The sequence below is a fragment of the Drosophila willistoni genome, unplaced genomic scaffold (genome assembly GCF_018902025.1).
Source record: "Drosophila willistoni isolate 14030-0811.24 unplaced genomic scaffold, UCI_dwil_1.1 Seg528, whole genome shotgun sequence".
Classification (NCBI taxonomy): Eukaryota; Metazoa; Arthropoda; class Insecta; order Diptera; family Drosophilidae; genus Drosophila; species Drosophila willistoni.
Window position 1 is genome coordinate 130001 of NW_025814455.1, and position 16495 is coordinate 146495.

The 16495-nt window shown below is 40.5% G+C and overlaps 1 protein-coding gene across 1 annotated transcript in view; it reads left to right on the top strand.

Annotated features, from left to right (window-relative positions):
* Positions 1–15819, top strand: part of LOC26529601 — an 18466-nt gene extending 2647 nt beyond the window's left edge. The window contains exon 2 of the mRNA XM_015177127.2: positions 15392–15819. Within this exon, the coding sequence (XP_015032613.2) occupies positions 15392–15819 (428 nt within the window). The remainder of the gene's footprint in view (positions 1–15391) is intronic.
* The last annotated feature ends 676 nt before the right edge of the window (positions 15820–16495 follow it).

A 16495-nucleotide genomic window follows, 5' to 3' on the forward strand; every position in this document is an offset into this window, starting at 1 on the left:
GTATATATGTATGTAAATATCAATATTGAGCAAATATGGGTGAAATTGGGTATGACGAGTGAATCAAAGGGAGCGACCGGCGACGGCAGCGCTGGCAGAGAAAGCAGAGAGAGTCAACGGGATATGAAGGGCGGCCAATAGAAAGGCGACGCCAATGCGTGAAAGTGATGGAAGCACGTAGATACAAGGGAGCTAGACAAGGACAAGGAAATAAATGGGCGCTCAGCCACAAAGAAAGTGGACATATGCGCAAAGGATTTACGGGACTTTCACCACGCATAGCAACAAGTGGATGCGTGGGTGAAAGCAGAGGGCCGATGGAAATGTACCAGCTGTATAGCGGTACTACACCAAGATATTCCTGAGGCCGTGGGAATTGCCTATATAAAGGCAACGCCCATCAAACAGAGGCATCAAGTCATCAAGTCGTGATCAAGTAACAAGTAATTAAGGCCTTACGAGTAACCTTAAGAACTTATCAAGGAAACAGAAGGAGCAAAGGAAAAACAAGGAACTATACAGGCCTTACGAGTAACCTGTACAGTTTATTTCGACAGCAACAAATCCTTAAATAAGGATAGTAAACACCGCAACCAAGCTAGAGTGAGTTGGAGAGAAGCCAAGCATTTCCAGGAGTATCCAAAGTCAGTGGTAGGCACGAGGATATATCCTACTGCCGGAAATTCCAGGATCTATATATCCTGACGATCACCAATTACTGAGGAACATCCTGCTTCGTGATAGTAGCTACGGGATTTATCCCAGAACCTAAAAGCGAAAGCCATCTCAACAAGCATAGCGAAAGGGGTGCAGAGGTGTGGAGCACCAACCAAGCGCAGGATACAGGCCGAGACAACGACCCGCAACGGTTGCAGGAGCAAAAGGAAGGCAAGAAGGGACGACGAGGGATTGCGAAGTGATTCGAGAACGCTGTCCAAGTCCAGACCTACCGTAGAGAAACTTGTCATAACCAATCAAGCCCATAAAACGATCGCAAATAAACGTATTATAAAAACCAAATCAATAAACAAAGCTGTTCTGATTTCACCGGGGCACAAAATAAATTTTGTTGTGCCGAACCTAGCCCACGAGATATTATAAATATCCCGAAGGACGAGAAAGGATCGTTACAGCGTTGCACACTTTTGACCAAAATTAATATACCCTTTTTGCAAGCGTATAAAAAATGACCGCAACAGATCACATAAATTTATGTAAATGACGATCAATTGACCGTCGTTGACTGAGAAATTGACCAGAAAAGTGACGAACAAACATTTGTATGAACACACGATTATTGAAAAAATTATGAATAATAGTATAATCGAAAAAAATTGAGTGAATTATCAAATATTTAGGAACGACTTAACAGAATAAAGATATAATCGACTCATACCTTCGATTCCTGATCACAGCGAGAATCGATCTAAATCAATTCCAATTATAGCAAGTAAACACAACCTTACTTTAATGATTTTTTTATAAACTATTTTCCAAGCTTTTTCTATTATTTTCTAATTTTTGAGACCTGTTCTGATTTTGGGTTAGGGCTACTGAAATAGACGATTTAAATTTTTTGTGATACATACACTGTTTGGGCTGCAAATGAAGCAATACTCTTTGCTGAAAAGAGAAAACGAACGAAGAAAAAGAGAGAGACCCAGAACAGCACAAGTTACATTGGAGAGACAAACTTGGAGTTCCGTTACTTTTAATTATTTTCTTTCTTACTTCTTCTATGGAAATTTCCAGAACTTTGAATATTGTAAATGACAGCGTGGTTTGCCGTACTTATAATTACTCTTGAAAATCATTTCGTTCGATCCGGTTGCACCTTCTGTGCCCGCCGACAATTGTACTATTTTTTAGGTTAAGAAGAAGCAACTAAATTGAAGTCGCCCTGGCTATTCTCATTCCTCCCAAAAACGCAAGTGCCTCAAAGCCGCCTCGGTGTAATCATCCGAAAGCCGCGTAATACAAATCGAGTAGTTTGGGGCTCCGCAAGGGCGCAGCCGTTAGCCAACATATTTTTGGTGCCGAACCCGGGAGGACTGATCTTGGCGATTGGATTTGGACTGGGATTGGCAGTGGATAGACTCATTCGGATGAGTACAATTTGACGTTGATGTGTTTGGGTAGGTGTTCATTATGGCTGAAAAACTTTTACCGTTGGCTACGGAACAAATCACATTGCTCACTTCGCTAGAGAAGTCGTTGAATAGGTATAAATCGGATGAGTCGGTTCATACTGAGAGTCATCTGGAAGCCAGATTAGACTCGCTGGCACACTTTCACGCAGATTTTCAGCGCAATCATCATCAACTGGTGCAAGAGCGAGATAATGAGCAGATAAAAGGCAAATATTTTGACAAAGACATCAAAGACTGTTTCGAAGAAACCTACATCATGGCAGTAGCTGAGATTCGGAATGAGTTGCAGAGACATAAGGATCGGAGAATCCCGGCGTCTACTATTCTATTCGATGAGTCTTGCTTGCACCAGACGGTGCATGAATAAATGGGAGCAAATTTAGAGGAAGTGAAACTCCCAACAGTTAAACTGCCTACCTTCAGCGGGAAATTTATTGAGTGGCCGGCGTTTAAAGAGGTGTTTTTAACAAGAGTACACCACTGCGACAAGCTAACGGACTTACATCGTTTTCATTATTTGAAGGATTCATTGGTTGGAGACGCAGCTAAGGATATTGAACATCTAACTTTAATAGCGGCGAACTATGAAGTGGCTTGGAGAATGTTGATGAATTTGTGTGATAACAAGCGAGTGTTATTTTTACATCACATGGATGTGTTCAATCAGCAATTACCGATTAAATATGGAGATGCGGAAGGTTTGAGAAGACGTGTGCAAACTTCCCGCTCATGTGTGTATTCATTGGAGAAGACTGCTGTGGATGTGCGACAACAGTCTGAAATTTTAGTGTACTACATGATGAAGAGATTACCGAATCAATTAAGAGTGGATTGGGAGCAGTCAATATCTTCAACGCAGAATCTGTTGAGCTTTGAGGAGCTCAGTCAGTATCTTGAAACTCAGTACAGAACGATGATTACGGCTGCAACAGGCAATATCGAAGAAACTCTATCAATGGACAGACATCGGAATGCAAGGCCAGGTGACCCATGTACGAGTTACGAGAAACAGACCTTCACTCGACAGACAGACCTAAGCATTGTGTGTCAAAAGGATGCACACCTTATCGGAGTATGTAGGATATTCTCGGAGATGAGACTATCGGAACCAATGGCAAGTGTAGTGAGGCATCCACTGTGTTTTAGATGCCTTAAGCCAAATCATCGATGCATGTGACAGGAAAATATAAAAAATGTCAAGGACGGCATCACACAGGTCGCTCACGAGATCACGGATCACGAGAGGTGATCCTACATCATCTGCGAATGCGTTAATTGGAAAGAGTAAAACGGAAACTGCGGTAAGGCAGAGAGATGAGGTTTTATTAATAACAGCAATGGTTTGGGTAGAGTCGAAAGAAGGCTATCCCTTAAAATGTAGAGCGTTTTTGGATCAAGGTTCACAAGTTTCGTTCATTTCAGAGAATGCAGCTCAACAGCCACGTCTACGACGCAAACAGGCTCACATCACGATTACCGGGTTAGCAGATACTAAAATCACAGATGCGACAGCTGAGGTGGAGCTAGTCGTAGGATCAATCTACAACCCATATGCGAAGTACCAGTTGCTTGTGTCAGTACTACCTTTAGTGAGTAAGCGCAAGCCAATCTGCCATTTGAAGAGTGGACTCATCCGAAGGGCTTACCTTTAGCCGACCCTAACTTCTTCATTGCAAAAGGAGTTAATATTCTGCTGGGAAACGACATCTACGATGAGCTAATGTTAGGAGAAGTGCGCCGAGGAATGGCAGGAATGCCTCTGGCGCAAAACACACACTGAGGATATATAGTATCGGCGAAAACGAGTCAAGAAGTTGGAAGGATATCGTCCTACACCATAACGGTACGTTAGAAGGAAGCTAATGAGATACTGGAACAGTTGTTGTGTAAATTTTGGGAGCTAAAACAATTCGACGAGGAGCCTCGTGGACTTTCAATAGAGGATAGCTGGTGCGAAGAGATTTTTAATATTGTCACTCATCGAAGCCGGTCATATTTTTTTTGCGGTCTCGCTTAATTTTTGTCTTTCATTCTTTCGTGAAGCTAATTTATAATATTCAATTTAAATTCATTGCCTTACTAATTTTTAATAAATCGCTAGACTCGTCGCGAAGTGTGCGTTAAATTTACAAACACTTATATATATTAATATCAAAACTTTAACAAACGCAAATATAATTTTGTTGTTGCGCTGCTTAGTTTTTGATTTCGTTCTATTTTTTGCTCCCACCCGCGCTTTCAATTTACAGTTCATAGTTTGTTTTTGTTTGTGTGGCGTTGGTGTTCTCTATTCTTTTGTTTTCTCTTTTGATCGCGCTCGCGACCGTTAACTTCGCGCTGGTGACAAGTTTTTGTTGTTGTGTGTTTTAATACAGAAAAAAAAATATATATGTATATATTCTCTTTTTTTGTTTTCTCTTTCTAATTTGCATTTTGCAGTTAGCTTTTGCCTTGGTTTGTATACGTCTCTCTTAACATGTACATACATTTTTCCCTTTTTATTTACATATTGATTTATAAATTGTTTTTGTATAAATCAATTATTAAATAATATCTGTCTGTTGCAAATATAATTGCAATAATCCCAGCAAGACCAGTGAAGACTTTCTTTACTGTTGGCTGTGTGACAATGTAATGCACTTTAAATGTGCTGGTTGCACAGTCAAGGTGCGGGATAGTATTGCACAGGGTGGGGGCTGTGATTCGTGCTTGGAGCTCGAGATGCGAAGTTTTATAAAACGGACTGGGGATGCATTTAAAACCCTATCAGCTAGCGTTCATAAGCTCCAAGAGGAGCTTTTGGCGATGGAGGTTCAATTCAGAAGTTCTAAACTTTTGATTGAATCTCCGACGCGAAAGAGGGCCAGGTTTCAGGGCGCGTCCCTCAGTCCGTCGGCACATTCGTCTCTACCAGTTCCGGCTTTTGACATTGTCCCTATGTCACCAAATGTACAGCAGCTGATATCGTTTAGGAGTCCGGCTTTGGCAGGTGTGGAGTCTCTTCCTATTTCCCCTGGAGACAGTATCCTACCTACTAACACGATATCGGTTGTAGTTTCGGAACCTTCCGGGCAAACATCCGTTGCCAGGAATATTGCCAATAAAGTAGTTACAAGAGTAGCTAGTAAAGTGCTGGCTGCTTCAGCTGCTGCTGCGTCTGCTGTAGCCACTACTGCTGTGCCTAGTATTCCTAGTTCTCTTGTTGTAATTCCACCCAAAAAGCAAATTTTCATTTCGAGGCTTGATCCCAATACTACTTCTGAAGAAGTCATAGCCTACATCCAGGGCAAAATTCAAGCAACAAACATTGCTGTGGAAAAGTTCCGTTTTTCATATACTCGGGACATTTCGTCCTTTAAAATAGGTATCTAACCACATCTTTTTGGCCAAATATGTTTTAAAGATTTTTGGCCGGAACACCTTGTTGTAAAAGAGTATACAATAAATAAAAAGAATCGGCCTCCGATTAGCTTGCTATCTGGCTCTGTGAATAACGTTCCTTCCGGATCGTCTGCACCTGTTGGCGAGTCAAAGAACTAATTTCGTTCCTAACTCTGGACTATCAGGACGTACAGGGACTAAAGTCTAAACTCTCTAGACTCTATGTAGATAGTCTAGCTTTTGACTTTCATATTCTTGCCTTTACTGAGACTTGGCTGAAGCCTCATATTGCCGATGCTTCAATTTTCCCCTCAAAATATTTAATATATAGACATGATCGGACTATCCGTAGTGGTGGTGGCGTTTTGATCGCTGTTGACTCGGCGTTCTCGTCTGAAATTGTCCAGTCCTCCAATCAGGAGATTGAATTTGTTTGTGTTAAAATTTCGTTTAATTCTTTTTCTGCCTATATTACTTGTTCGTATATTCCACCACAGTCCGTCTTGGGAGTATACACTCACCATTTGCCTGGATTTGATTCTTTATTACTGTTGCCCTCCTTGTCACATTGTTTCATTGATGGTCTGCTTGAGTTGTCCCTAACTCAAATAAATCCTGTCCTGAATAGTCGTAACAGATCACTAGATCTGGCAATTGCCGACATGTTTGCTGATTTTTTCAAAACAACTTATTCCTCTTCGATTTATCAAGCAAATCCTCCTTATCTTCATCACTTGCAATCGTCTAATTGCATTTAAGACCCTGTGTTTGACGAAAGTTCGGATCTTAGCGTGCTCAGTTCCGTCAAACCAAAATATGCACCTGGCCCTGACGGAATACCAGGCTGCGTATTAAGGTTTTGCGCAGAGGCCCTATGTAATCCAATACTTAAGTTGTTTACACTGTCCACCACATCTTCCGCCTTCCCGCCTATCTGGAAGAAATCATATTTTATTCCTCTTTATAAAAAAGGGAAGAAGCCCGAAGCCTCCAATTATAGGGGTATATCTAAATTGTCTGCCATACCCAAAGCATTTGAGCATCTGCATCTCAATTGCAGCATTTTTATAGCTCAATCATTTCGTCATCCCAACATGGGTTTAAAAAACTTAGATCGACAACTACTAACCTACTAGAATTTACATCTCACTCAATCAAAGGTTTCAAGACTGCCGTGCAAACTGACGTCATTTATACTGACTTCAGCAAGGCCTTTGACTCTGTTACACATACTCTGCTTTTATATAAATTAAACGCACTTGGCATCCCCAGCCTTTTGCTAGATTGGATTGTTCAATATCTTTCTAAACGTACACAAAAGGTCCTCTTTAAGTCTTCATTTTCTAAGACCACCCAAGTGACCTCTGGAGTACCTCAGGGTAGTCATTTGGGTCCATTGCTATTCACTCTTTTTATAAATGATCTTCCATTGGTAGTGTCACATTCTCGGGTGCTTATGTACGCGGATGATGTCAAGCTTTACCTCAGTTTTAAAGAAATATCGTCTTCTTGCCTACTTCAATCGGATCTTAATGACCTTCAGAGTTAATGTAAAACCAACCTATTAAACCTTAACGGCTCTAAATGTAAAGTTATGTCTTTTTATAGATGCACTCCATACTTAGCAACTTATTATCTTAACGACACTGCCTTAGAACGGTTAGACATTATCAATGACTTAGGTGTTCTTATGGACCATAAATTAACTTTTAATCCTCATGGCTTCATGAAAGGTCGTTCGTCGCTTACTAACCTTTTAGAATTGACTACCCTTGTACACCATGGCTTCCGTAAAAAGTGTCAAACTGATGTTATTTATACTGACTTTAGTAAGGCTTTCGATACGGTTGATCATTCTATCCTTCTTACGAAACTTAACATTATTGGCTTTTCCCCGAAACTGTTGGCTTGGTTAAAATCGTATCTTGTTGGCAGAACCCAAAAGGTGTCTTTTCGTTCCTCGATATCTAAAACTGTTCGAGTTACTTCAGGTGTACCCCAAGGCAGTCATCTGGGCCCCCTGTTATTTACACTGTTTATAAATGATTTGCCTTTGGCCTTGGCTCATTCACGCGTGCTCATGTTTGCGGATGACGTCAAGATTTGTTATTCCTATAATGATCCTTCTTTCCAACAGTACTTGCAATCAGATCTCGATGCATTTTGTGATTGGTGCCACTTTAATAAATTACACCTTAATGCCTCTAAGTGTTCTTTTATGACTTTCAGTCGTTTGTCTCCGTTCCTAGCTCATTACTCTATTAAGTCTGATCTGTTAGATTGTGTACCATCGTTCAAAGACTTAGGCGTTTTGTTTGACCCAAAACTTTCATTTAATGTTCATATTTCTTCTATTGTCAATAGAGCATGCAGCCTTCTTGGCTTCATTAAACGTTGGGCCAAAGAATTTGATGATCCCTATGTAACAAAGGTTTTATACACTTCGTTAGTTCGCCCTACTCTAGAATATTGCTCGCCAGTGTGGAACCCGCAGTATGATGTTCACCAGCGTAGTATTGAATCGGTACAGAAGCAATTCCTTAAGTTCGCGTTACGCGGTCTTAATTGGGACCCGAGTCTTCGCCTACCTTCTTATTCTGACAGACTTCTTCTTATTAATATTCCTTCACTTTACAACCGTATTTGACACTCTCTTTCTCCATAAACTAGTCAACGGTGAAGTCATTTCTACTAATTTACTAGATACGCTATATTTTTGTGTTCCATGACGTCGGACCAGAAACCTTTTTCCTTTTCACCTTAGTAGATGTCTGACTAACTACTCTCTTCACGAATCTTTTCGTGTTCTTTGCCAATCTTTTAACAACCTTTCTCACCTAATTTCTCCTCATCTTTCTGTCACTTCTCTTCGCGCAATACTTTTTAATTTGGACTTGGATTGGTTGCAACTCATCCCTGACCACATTGGCTGTGAATCGGGGCATAGCTGGCACCTTATGCAAATAAAACACCTCCACCGGGTCGGGGATGTTTAGTTGGGTATATAGCTAAGCTATCTTTTTCAATTAATTACTATCTGTCTTTAGCTTAAGCTTTTTCGTCGACCTCTGTGTTAGTTGACGTAAATAAATAAATAAATAAAGAAATTAATAAATAAGTAAATAAATAAATAAATATTTCTGCTACAGTTAGTAAAGCTATGAATGTTCTGGTGTTTCTGAAACGATGGTCAAAAGAGTTTGGCGATCCGTACACAACAATTTCAGCTTTTTGCTCTTCGCGGTTTAAATTGGGATCGCAATGTCAATTTGCAATCATACTCCAGTAGGCTTCTTTTAATCAATCTTCCTTCTTTAATTAATCGTAGAGTAATGCTTGAACCAGTTAAACCTATCTGTACTCCGTTGACCTACTAGAAATTTTATTTCTCTTTTACTATTCTTTGCATGAACCTTTTCGAGTCCTATGTTTTGATTACAATCTTCTGTATCCCGTAATCAGATCAGAAGCCTCTCTTTCTCTTGTGAAAACCTCTATTTTAACACATTTATCTCGTAATTAGCCGTAGTTAATCATATTTTTAATTGCTTGTCCGTTTTATTTGTATTTGCCCACGCGATCGTGGACAGCGCTCTGATTGGGCTCGCGCGAAACAGGCTATGTCCTGGTGTCTTATGGGCCACTTGAACGTACTTCGCATTGTACGCGTCAACGTCCAGACAATAATTGTCGTACATTTGTGGCAGAACGAAGACGATTTGAACTCTCAATTGTGGAATTAGAAGAGGGCCTACGACAACTGATTACGATGGCGCAGCAGGACGGTTTTGAATCTGAGTGAAAGACGCTGTCGAAGGTTAATTGCAAACGACAGTATATTACTGTCTCTTAATCCGTACTTTGATTCGAACGAACGTGTTTTACGTCTCTGAGGCAGGCTTCGATATTCCCTATCGCCGTTAAATGAAAAACATACTAATATATTACCGTATAAACATACTTTCACAGATCTGGTCATATCCTAAAGTCATATTTGCACCTTGCATGAACTAGCGCTGAACTTTATAAGGAAAAAATTCTGGATTGTTAACGGACGCAATGCAGTTCGCTTTAGAATTCATAAATGCATCACATGTTTTAAGATGAAGCCTCAATTTGCAGGTCAGAAAATGGGGATGTTACTAGCAGTACGGGTACGCCCTTCTAGAGCATTCTCATCCGTTGGAGCCGATTATGGAGAATGACACCAACCCTACACCCAAGCGTTAAATTGTTACTCTCTCGTTTCAGTTTATTCTTTTCGCAGGAGTCTTACGGACGTGAATTGGATGTTGAAGATCGTCATCATCAAAGGGGGGAAAATGTTTAGGCTGCAAGTGAAGCAATACTCTTTGCTGAAAAGAGAAAACGTACGAAGAGAAAAAGAGAGACCGAGAACAGTACAAGTTACATTCTTTTCTTTCTTACTTCTATGGAAATTTCAAGAACTTTGAATCTTCTGTGCCCGCCGACAATTGTACTATTTTTAAAGTTAAGAAAATGAAGCATCTGAATTGAAGTCGCCCTGGCTATTCTCATTCCTCCCAAAAACGCAAGTGCCTCAAAGCCGCCTCGGTGGAACCATCCGAAGGCCGCATCATAAAAATTGCGCTTCCCAAGGGCGCCGCCATTAACCAACATACACAATACGTATGTTTTCAATGTGCAAGATTCGTTAATACTCACCGACAATTTCACTCTCTTTTAATTGAGGCGAATTGTCTCCATCGTCGTTATTCGCTTTTATAACGTTTTTGGAATCGTCCTAAACACATACAAGCAGACAATAATCTTTATCGGGGAATTACAGTTGTTGAAAAAATTTATCAGTGAAATTGATTCGTCGAGGTTGTTGGTGTTTAGATTATATAAAATAAGATAACATTAAGACAATTATAATATAGAACAAATGGAAATGTATGTCAATTAAGTATGTAACCCGATTATAGATATCGATGGCTCATCAGTCATAAGTAGATCTGATATGGTCAGCAGTAAACAATAAAGACCTAGTGAATTAAGCTGCTATGGTTAGCTATTATCAATAAAGACGTATTTTGCTGACCTAACACTATGTCGAACTATGCACTGGTGGGCTCGCTATTTGTACTATAAAAGAAATGCATTATTCTTAGTAAAATCAGATACCAATTGTAGCTACATCGGGTGTGCATCGCTGTGTCTTTGGCCCCCATCTCTACCTTTGTAATCTCACTCCGAGGTCCACCCAATTTATGTGTTGGTTGCGACAACTTTTAGTCACTGGTTTATGTGCTAGTGCCTATTTATATATAAAAAAAAAACATTTAATAAAATCAAGAAATACTAACGTCTTTATTGAACATTTTGGTGACCCCGACATTGGCGGCTCCAAGTTAAAAGAGTAACAGACTTGGTGAAACCGTCATCAAACGAGAATATTTGGTCAACTCAGGCGACCAATCTCTCAACAAAAAGGAAACTGGTCAACTAGGCGACTACTTTCTTTGCTCGCTTCGGACACAACAATCCTAAGCGAGGGCACAAATTGATGAACATCTCACATCAATCTGGGGTCCCGACTAAAAACAACGCAATTGATTGACTTGACTATCATTGCGTAGCCACCTTGGCGAATAAAAACAATTTATTGGAAAGCTAGGAGTTGGTTTTCCGCAACGGGGTAGAAGTGCATACCCATTGAATAAAAGTTGATCAACTAGGCGATCACTTTATCAAAAACATTTAACAACGATTCGTGTCAACGAGGCGACCAAATCATAAAAAGTTATTTTTATATAAAATAAAGTTTAATCAACTCATAAACTCTGTTGCATTTCCTGGCGTCAGCAATATCTGACCTAGTTAACTCGGTCGGTAACCCAGGTAGTACGCACGAGTATAGATTTTGGCATTGGTCAGCAATTTTTGAAACAAAGAAACTCAAAAAAATTGGTTCCCTGTCTTTGACAAAATTAATAAACTCCCATCGGGTCAAGTTTTAGTACAGATAAGCAATTACATAAGAATATAAAAGAACATGGAGGAGTTTTATAAACAGCAGACAGAACGAGGAGAGGCAATCCAGGCCTTCATTCGGAATACCAAAAAAGATTCTTTCGCCAGGAAAACGAAGCCATCTTATTTCGAGGAGAAACTTGAGCTCCTGGAATACATGTGGGAGAGATCTTCGAGAAAAGTCATCAGGAGTTGATGGACAAATTAAATAACGTGCCAACTGAAGATGACTACTTTGTAACGGACTATTTCAGCAAAATGAAGGCGGTTGTATCTAATATAGTGGAAGATTGGAAGGACCATTTGGCAAAAATAAAACTAGAGAGACAAGCTCGCCAACGAGAGGAAGAGCGAGTCGTGATCAAACCACTGGTGCGCAAGCAAAGTGCTTTGCTGGATTCATTGTCCAGGACATTAAGACAAATTGTGCCTAAAGAAAAAATGACTTACAAATCGGTAGTCGACAAATTATGGATGCAAATTGAAGAAATCCATTATGAGATTCATCGGCTAGCTGAAAATCCAACCGAAGCCGGATATAATATAGCTACGTTTATGGCCGCAGAAAATACATTGCTGAAATTCTGTGTGACACCAGCAGAAAATGTAGTGATACAATCACCACCTGTATTGCAATCAATACAATCATTGCAACTATCCAAAATTACCATTCCAAAATTTTATGGGGACTATCTGAAATGGCAACAATTTCATGACATCTATAAAAAAGGGGTTCATGAGTCAAATGTATCCACGATAGAGAAAATGTGGTACTTAAAATCAAACCTTTCTGGAGAAGCAGAGAGATTAATACGGCACCTGGAATTAACAGAAGCCCATTACAACACTGCTTGGTCAGTGTTGCAGGAACGTTTTAATAACAAACGAGTTCTAGTAACAGCCATACTGGCAAAGCTGTTTGATCATCCAAATTTGGGAAATGACGCAGCTTCTATAAAGAATTTGCATGATAACATTTTTGAATCATTGTAAGCCTTAAAAAATGTAGGCGTCAATATGGAATCGTCAGATGCTGTCATAATGTTTCATATGACAAGAAAATTGGATAGATTCAACCACGCACTATATGAGCAATCTCTTTTTAACACAAGGGATCTGCAGGAAGTAAAGGACTTCTTATCCTTCTTGGAACAGCGCTTCCTAACATTAGAGGCGATTGGGAACCCAAGAAACGAAAATCGCAGCATTGACAAACCAAATCCAAGGAAGACATGCGCAACAGCATCTGGGACAAACAGTACCTTGTGTTCTTTCTGCGAAAGAGCAAAGCACATACTCTTCAATGTGAAAAGTTCAAAGTCAAATCCGCAGCAGAGCGGCTTAATTGGGTGCAGAGACACAAATTGTGTTTCAATTGCTTTTGTATTGCAAAAAATTGCTCTTGGAGGGGATGCATTAAATGCGATAAAAAACATAACACAATGTTGCATTTAGAAACAGGAAACCAAATTGCTACGTCTGCGTCTGCAGCTTCTGCATATGGAATTGGCAGAAAATACACCCTGTTGGCAACGGCCAAGGTATTGGTAAAAGGGATCAATGAAAGGAAATGAGAATTTCGAGCACTCCTGGATAGCGGCTCACAAGTAAATCTCGTCTCAGAGAGACTGGTAAAGAAATAATCGTTAAAAATTAGCGAGACTCATGTGCACATAAATGGAGTGAGTGGTCAACCACAGATAAGCAAGGCGCGAGTAAGCTTGGTTGAAAGGTCAAGATACAACAAGTTCGCAATGCTAGTTGAGGCATTTGTATTGCCACACATAATAGGTGACCAGCCCACAGAACAAATAACGCAGAAAGCCACATTACCAGACAACATTCAATTAGCGGACCCAACATTTGATAAACCAGGAAAAACTGATATTCTGTTGGGAGCTGATGATCACTATGCTATACTGCTACCAGAAAGGAGACGGGGCAATCGAAACCGTCCAACATTACAAAACTCAGAGTTTGGATGGATTATTGCTGGCAGAATTAATATGTCAACGTCAGCTTCAATCACATGTATGGTAGGCATGACGAATCCAGAGGAATCACTAGAAAGATTTTGGCAGCTAGACACACTAGAGCCAATAAAAAGGTACAGGAGTCCGGAGGAAGAGTATTGTGAAAAATTCTTCCTCGATAACCTACACACGGCGGCGGACAATCGACTAATTGTAAAGCTTCTATTTGCTGAAGAGGCTTCATCTCTTGGAGAATCTCGGGAAGTAGCCATAAGAAGATTCATGTCGTTAGAGAGGCGAATGAACCCTGACATAAAAAAGGAGTATGTAAAAGTTATGTCAGAATATGAACAGCTTGGACATATGAAGCAGGTAATGGTAGAACAAATTCCCAAGAACCATTACTTTATACCGCATCATTGTGTACTAAAACCAAAAAGTACCACCACCAAGCTAAGAGTAGTTGATGCATTACGCAAAACGTCATCAGGAAAATCACTGAACGACATTTTATATCCTGGACCAGTTGTACACAGTCAACTCTTCTCAATTCTTCTGCGGTTCAGGACACACAAATATGTGTTCACGGCAGATATTAAAAAATTGTATCGTCAAGTTTGGATAAACCCTGCCTATCAATTTAATCAGATGATTGTGTGCAGAGAGGATCAAAGTCAAGAACTAAAGTTTGATCGTTTAAAGACGGTAACTTATGGAACCACGTCAGCCCCGTTGTTGCCGCCGAAATTCGCTAACTGCCCAGCACACCCGACGCAGCCACCAATGGGTTAACCCATATCACTCATTCTCTTTCATTTTCATACTTATTCTTAAGCGCCAGCCTACGTGCTGGAAAATTAACCGTTGCATCTTGCGCTTTAAGCTTACATGTTAGGTTCTTTGCTTGTTACTAAGCGGCGGACAGAACAGTTTGGTTACAACCGCGAGTAAGGGCGATTAATTTATAGCGGCTCGCTTACAATTAAACGGCTAGCAAACGCATAATAACGACTCGCATACGGCACACACACCATACACACACCTATTAGCATAAGAAATAAGGGTACATGTCATAACGCCCAGTGTCATAAGGCCCTTGGGCCTTATGACACACATTTTTGCGACATAAAGCCCACGGGCCTTATGACACTTTTAAATGTGACATAAAGCACGCCGGACTTTATTTCACTTTTTTATGGGCGTTATGACACGATTAAAGGGCAAACAATTACATTTTTTAAATATTTTATTGAATATTCTTCAATTGTGTCGTAGCGCCCTCGGGCGCTATTTCGTTTTTGGAGTGGGCGCTAGTTCACATTTAAAAGTGTCTTAGCGCCCATGGGCGCTAAGACACACATTTTTGCGACATAAAGCCCATGGGCCTTATGACACTGGGCGTTATGACATGTACCCAAGAAATACACGTGGAAGAAATAAATGAAGTATCACGTGAAAAGTGGAGTGTTTTCTTGTGGGCCTGCTAAAACATCGAACCTTAGCGCCAAACTCAACAATTCTATAAATTATGGCAGGAATTAATTCTATAAATTAATTCTACAGAATAAAGGCAATTCTATTAATTAATTCTAAAAATTAATTCTACAGATTTATTCTAAAAATTAATTCTACAGATTAATTCTATAAATTAATCTAACAGTGGTAAACCACTAAATGAACCGAAAAAGTTAATTGTTTAACTCAACTCGACGGGTCAACCCACGGTTCTACACGCCAATCATATAAGGGTTAACCTCGATGATTGCATAACCAATCACTAAATTGTGATACATAACCTCACCGGTCAACCGTTTACGACCTACATAGGTCACATAACTAATCAACATCGCTTAAAAGTATAAACTCATTGGTAAACCATGGCAACAAAAGACTTATCAAGTGGAATATATCATTGCAAGAAATGCATGCAGGAAGACAATGACCGCATGGTGCAATGCAATCGATGCTGTTCCTGGTATCATTTCGACTGCGTTGGAGTAATTGACGAGAAATCTGAGAACAGCTGGAACTGCGACTGCGTCAACGTGTCATCGGAAGTCATCACAACCATATTGAGCAACGCCCTGCAGAACCTCGGAAATACCACACGAGCAGGCGAACCTCAGGCTACTTCGTCACCAGCAAAACCAACGGGGCCGCTACCAGAACCGGATCGGGACTTTGGACTATGCACACCAAAAATATTCCCGGACACAGCTAGGACGGCTGTTCCTATCTTTTCTTCTGCCAAACAAAAAGCGATGGTCACACACTCAGCTGTGCGTGACACGTGGCATTACGATCACGAGGCACCGTAGCTGCCGTTCCTAACCTCAAACAACACGCGTGCTACGACACGCGAACAACCGCACCTAAGTGCTACGCCGATGGCGCCCTGGAATTTCACAAATACTCAAAACAGGGCTGCATCGTACTATCCAGAAAGTAAAGTGCGAATGGACATAGACCTAAACACAGCAATACCAAGCGCGGCACAACTTGCAGCCCGTCAAGCGATACCGAAAGAGCTTCCAACATTTGATGGCAATCCTCAGAACTGGCCTCTATTCTACAGTAGTTTTCAGACAAGTACGGAAATCGCTGGGTATACGAATGCAGAAAATCTTATGCGCCTGCAAGCTAGTTTAGGCTAGCTAGGAAAAGCACGTGAGTTAGTTAAAATCATACAAACATTACGTATGTGTTTCGGTCGGCCAGAGCATATTTTGCACAACTTACTGCAAAAAACGCGGCAACTACCCGCAATAAAAGATACGCTTGAACCACTTATCGAATACGCACTGTGTGTACGAAACATCTACTCAACGATGGAAGCATGTGGACTCACAGGTTACATGCAGAACCCAATGCTCGTACAAGAGCTACTAGAGAAACTCCACACACAATTGAAGCTGCAGTGGGCAATGTTTTCCAAAGACACAAGATATCATCAATGGAATCTTTTAGCAAATGGATCTACGACATAGCTGAAGC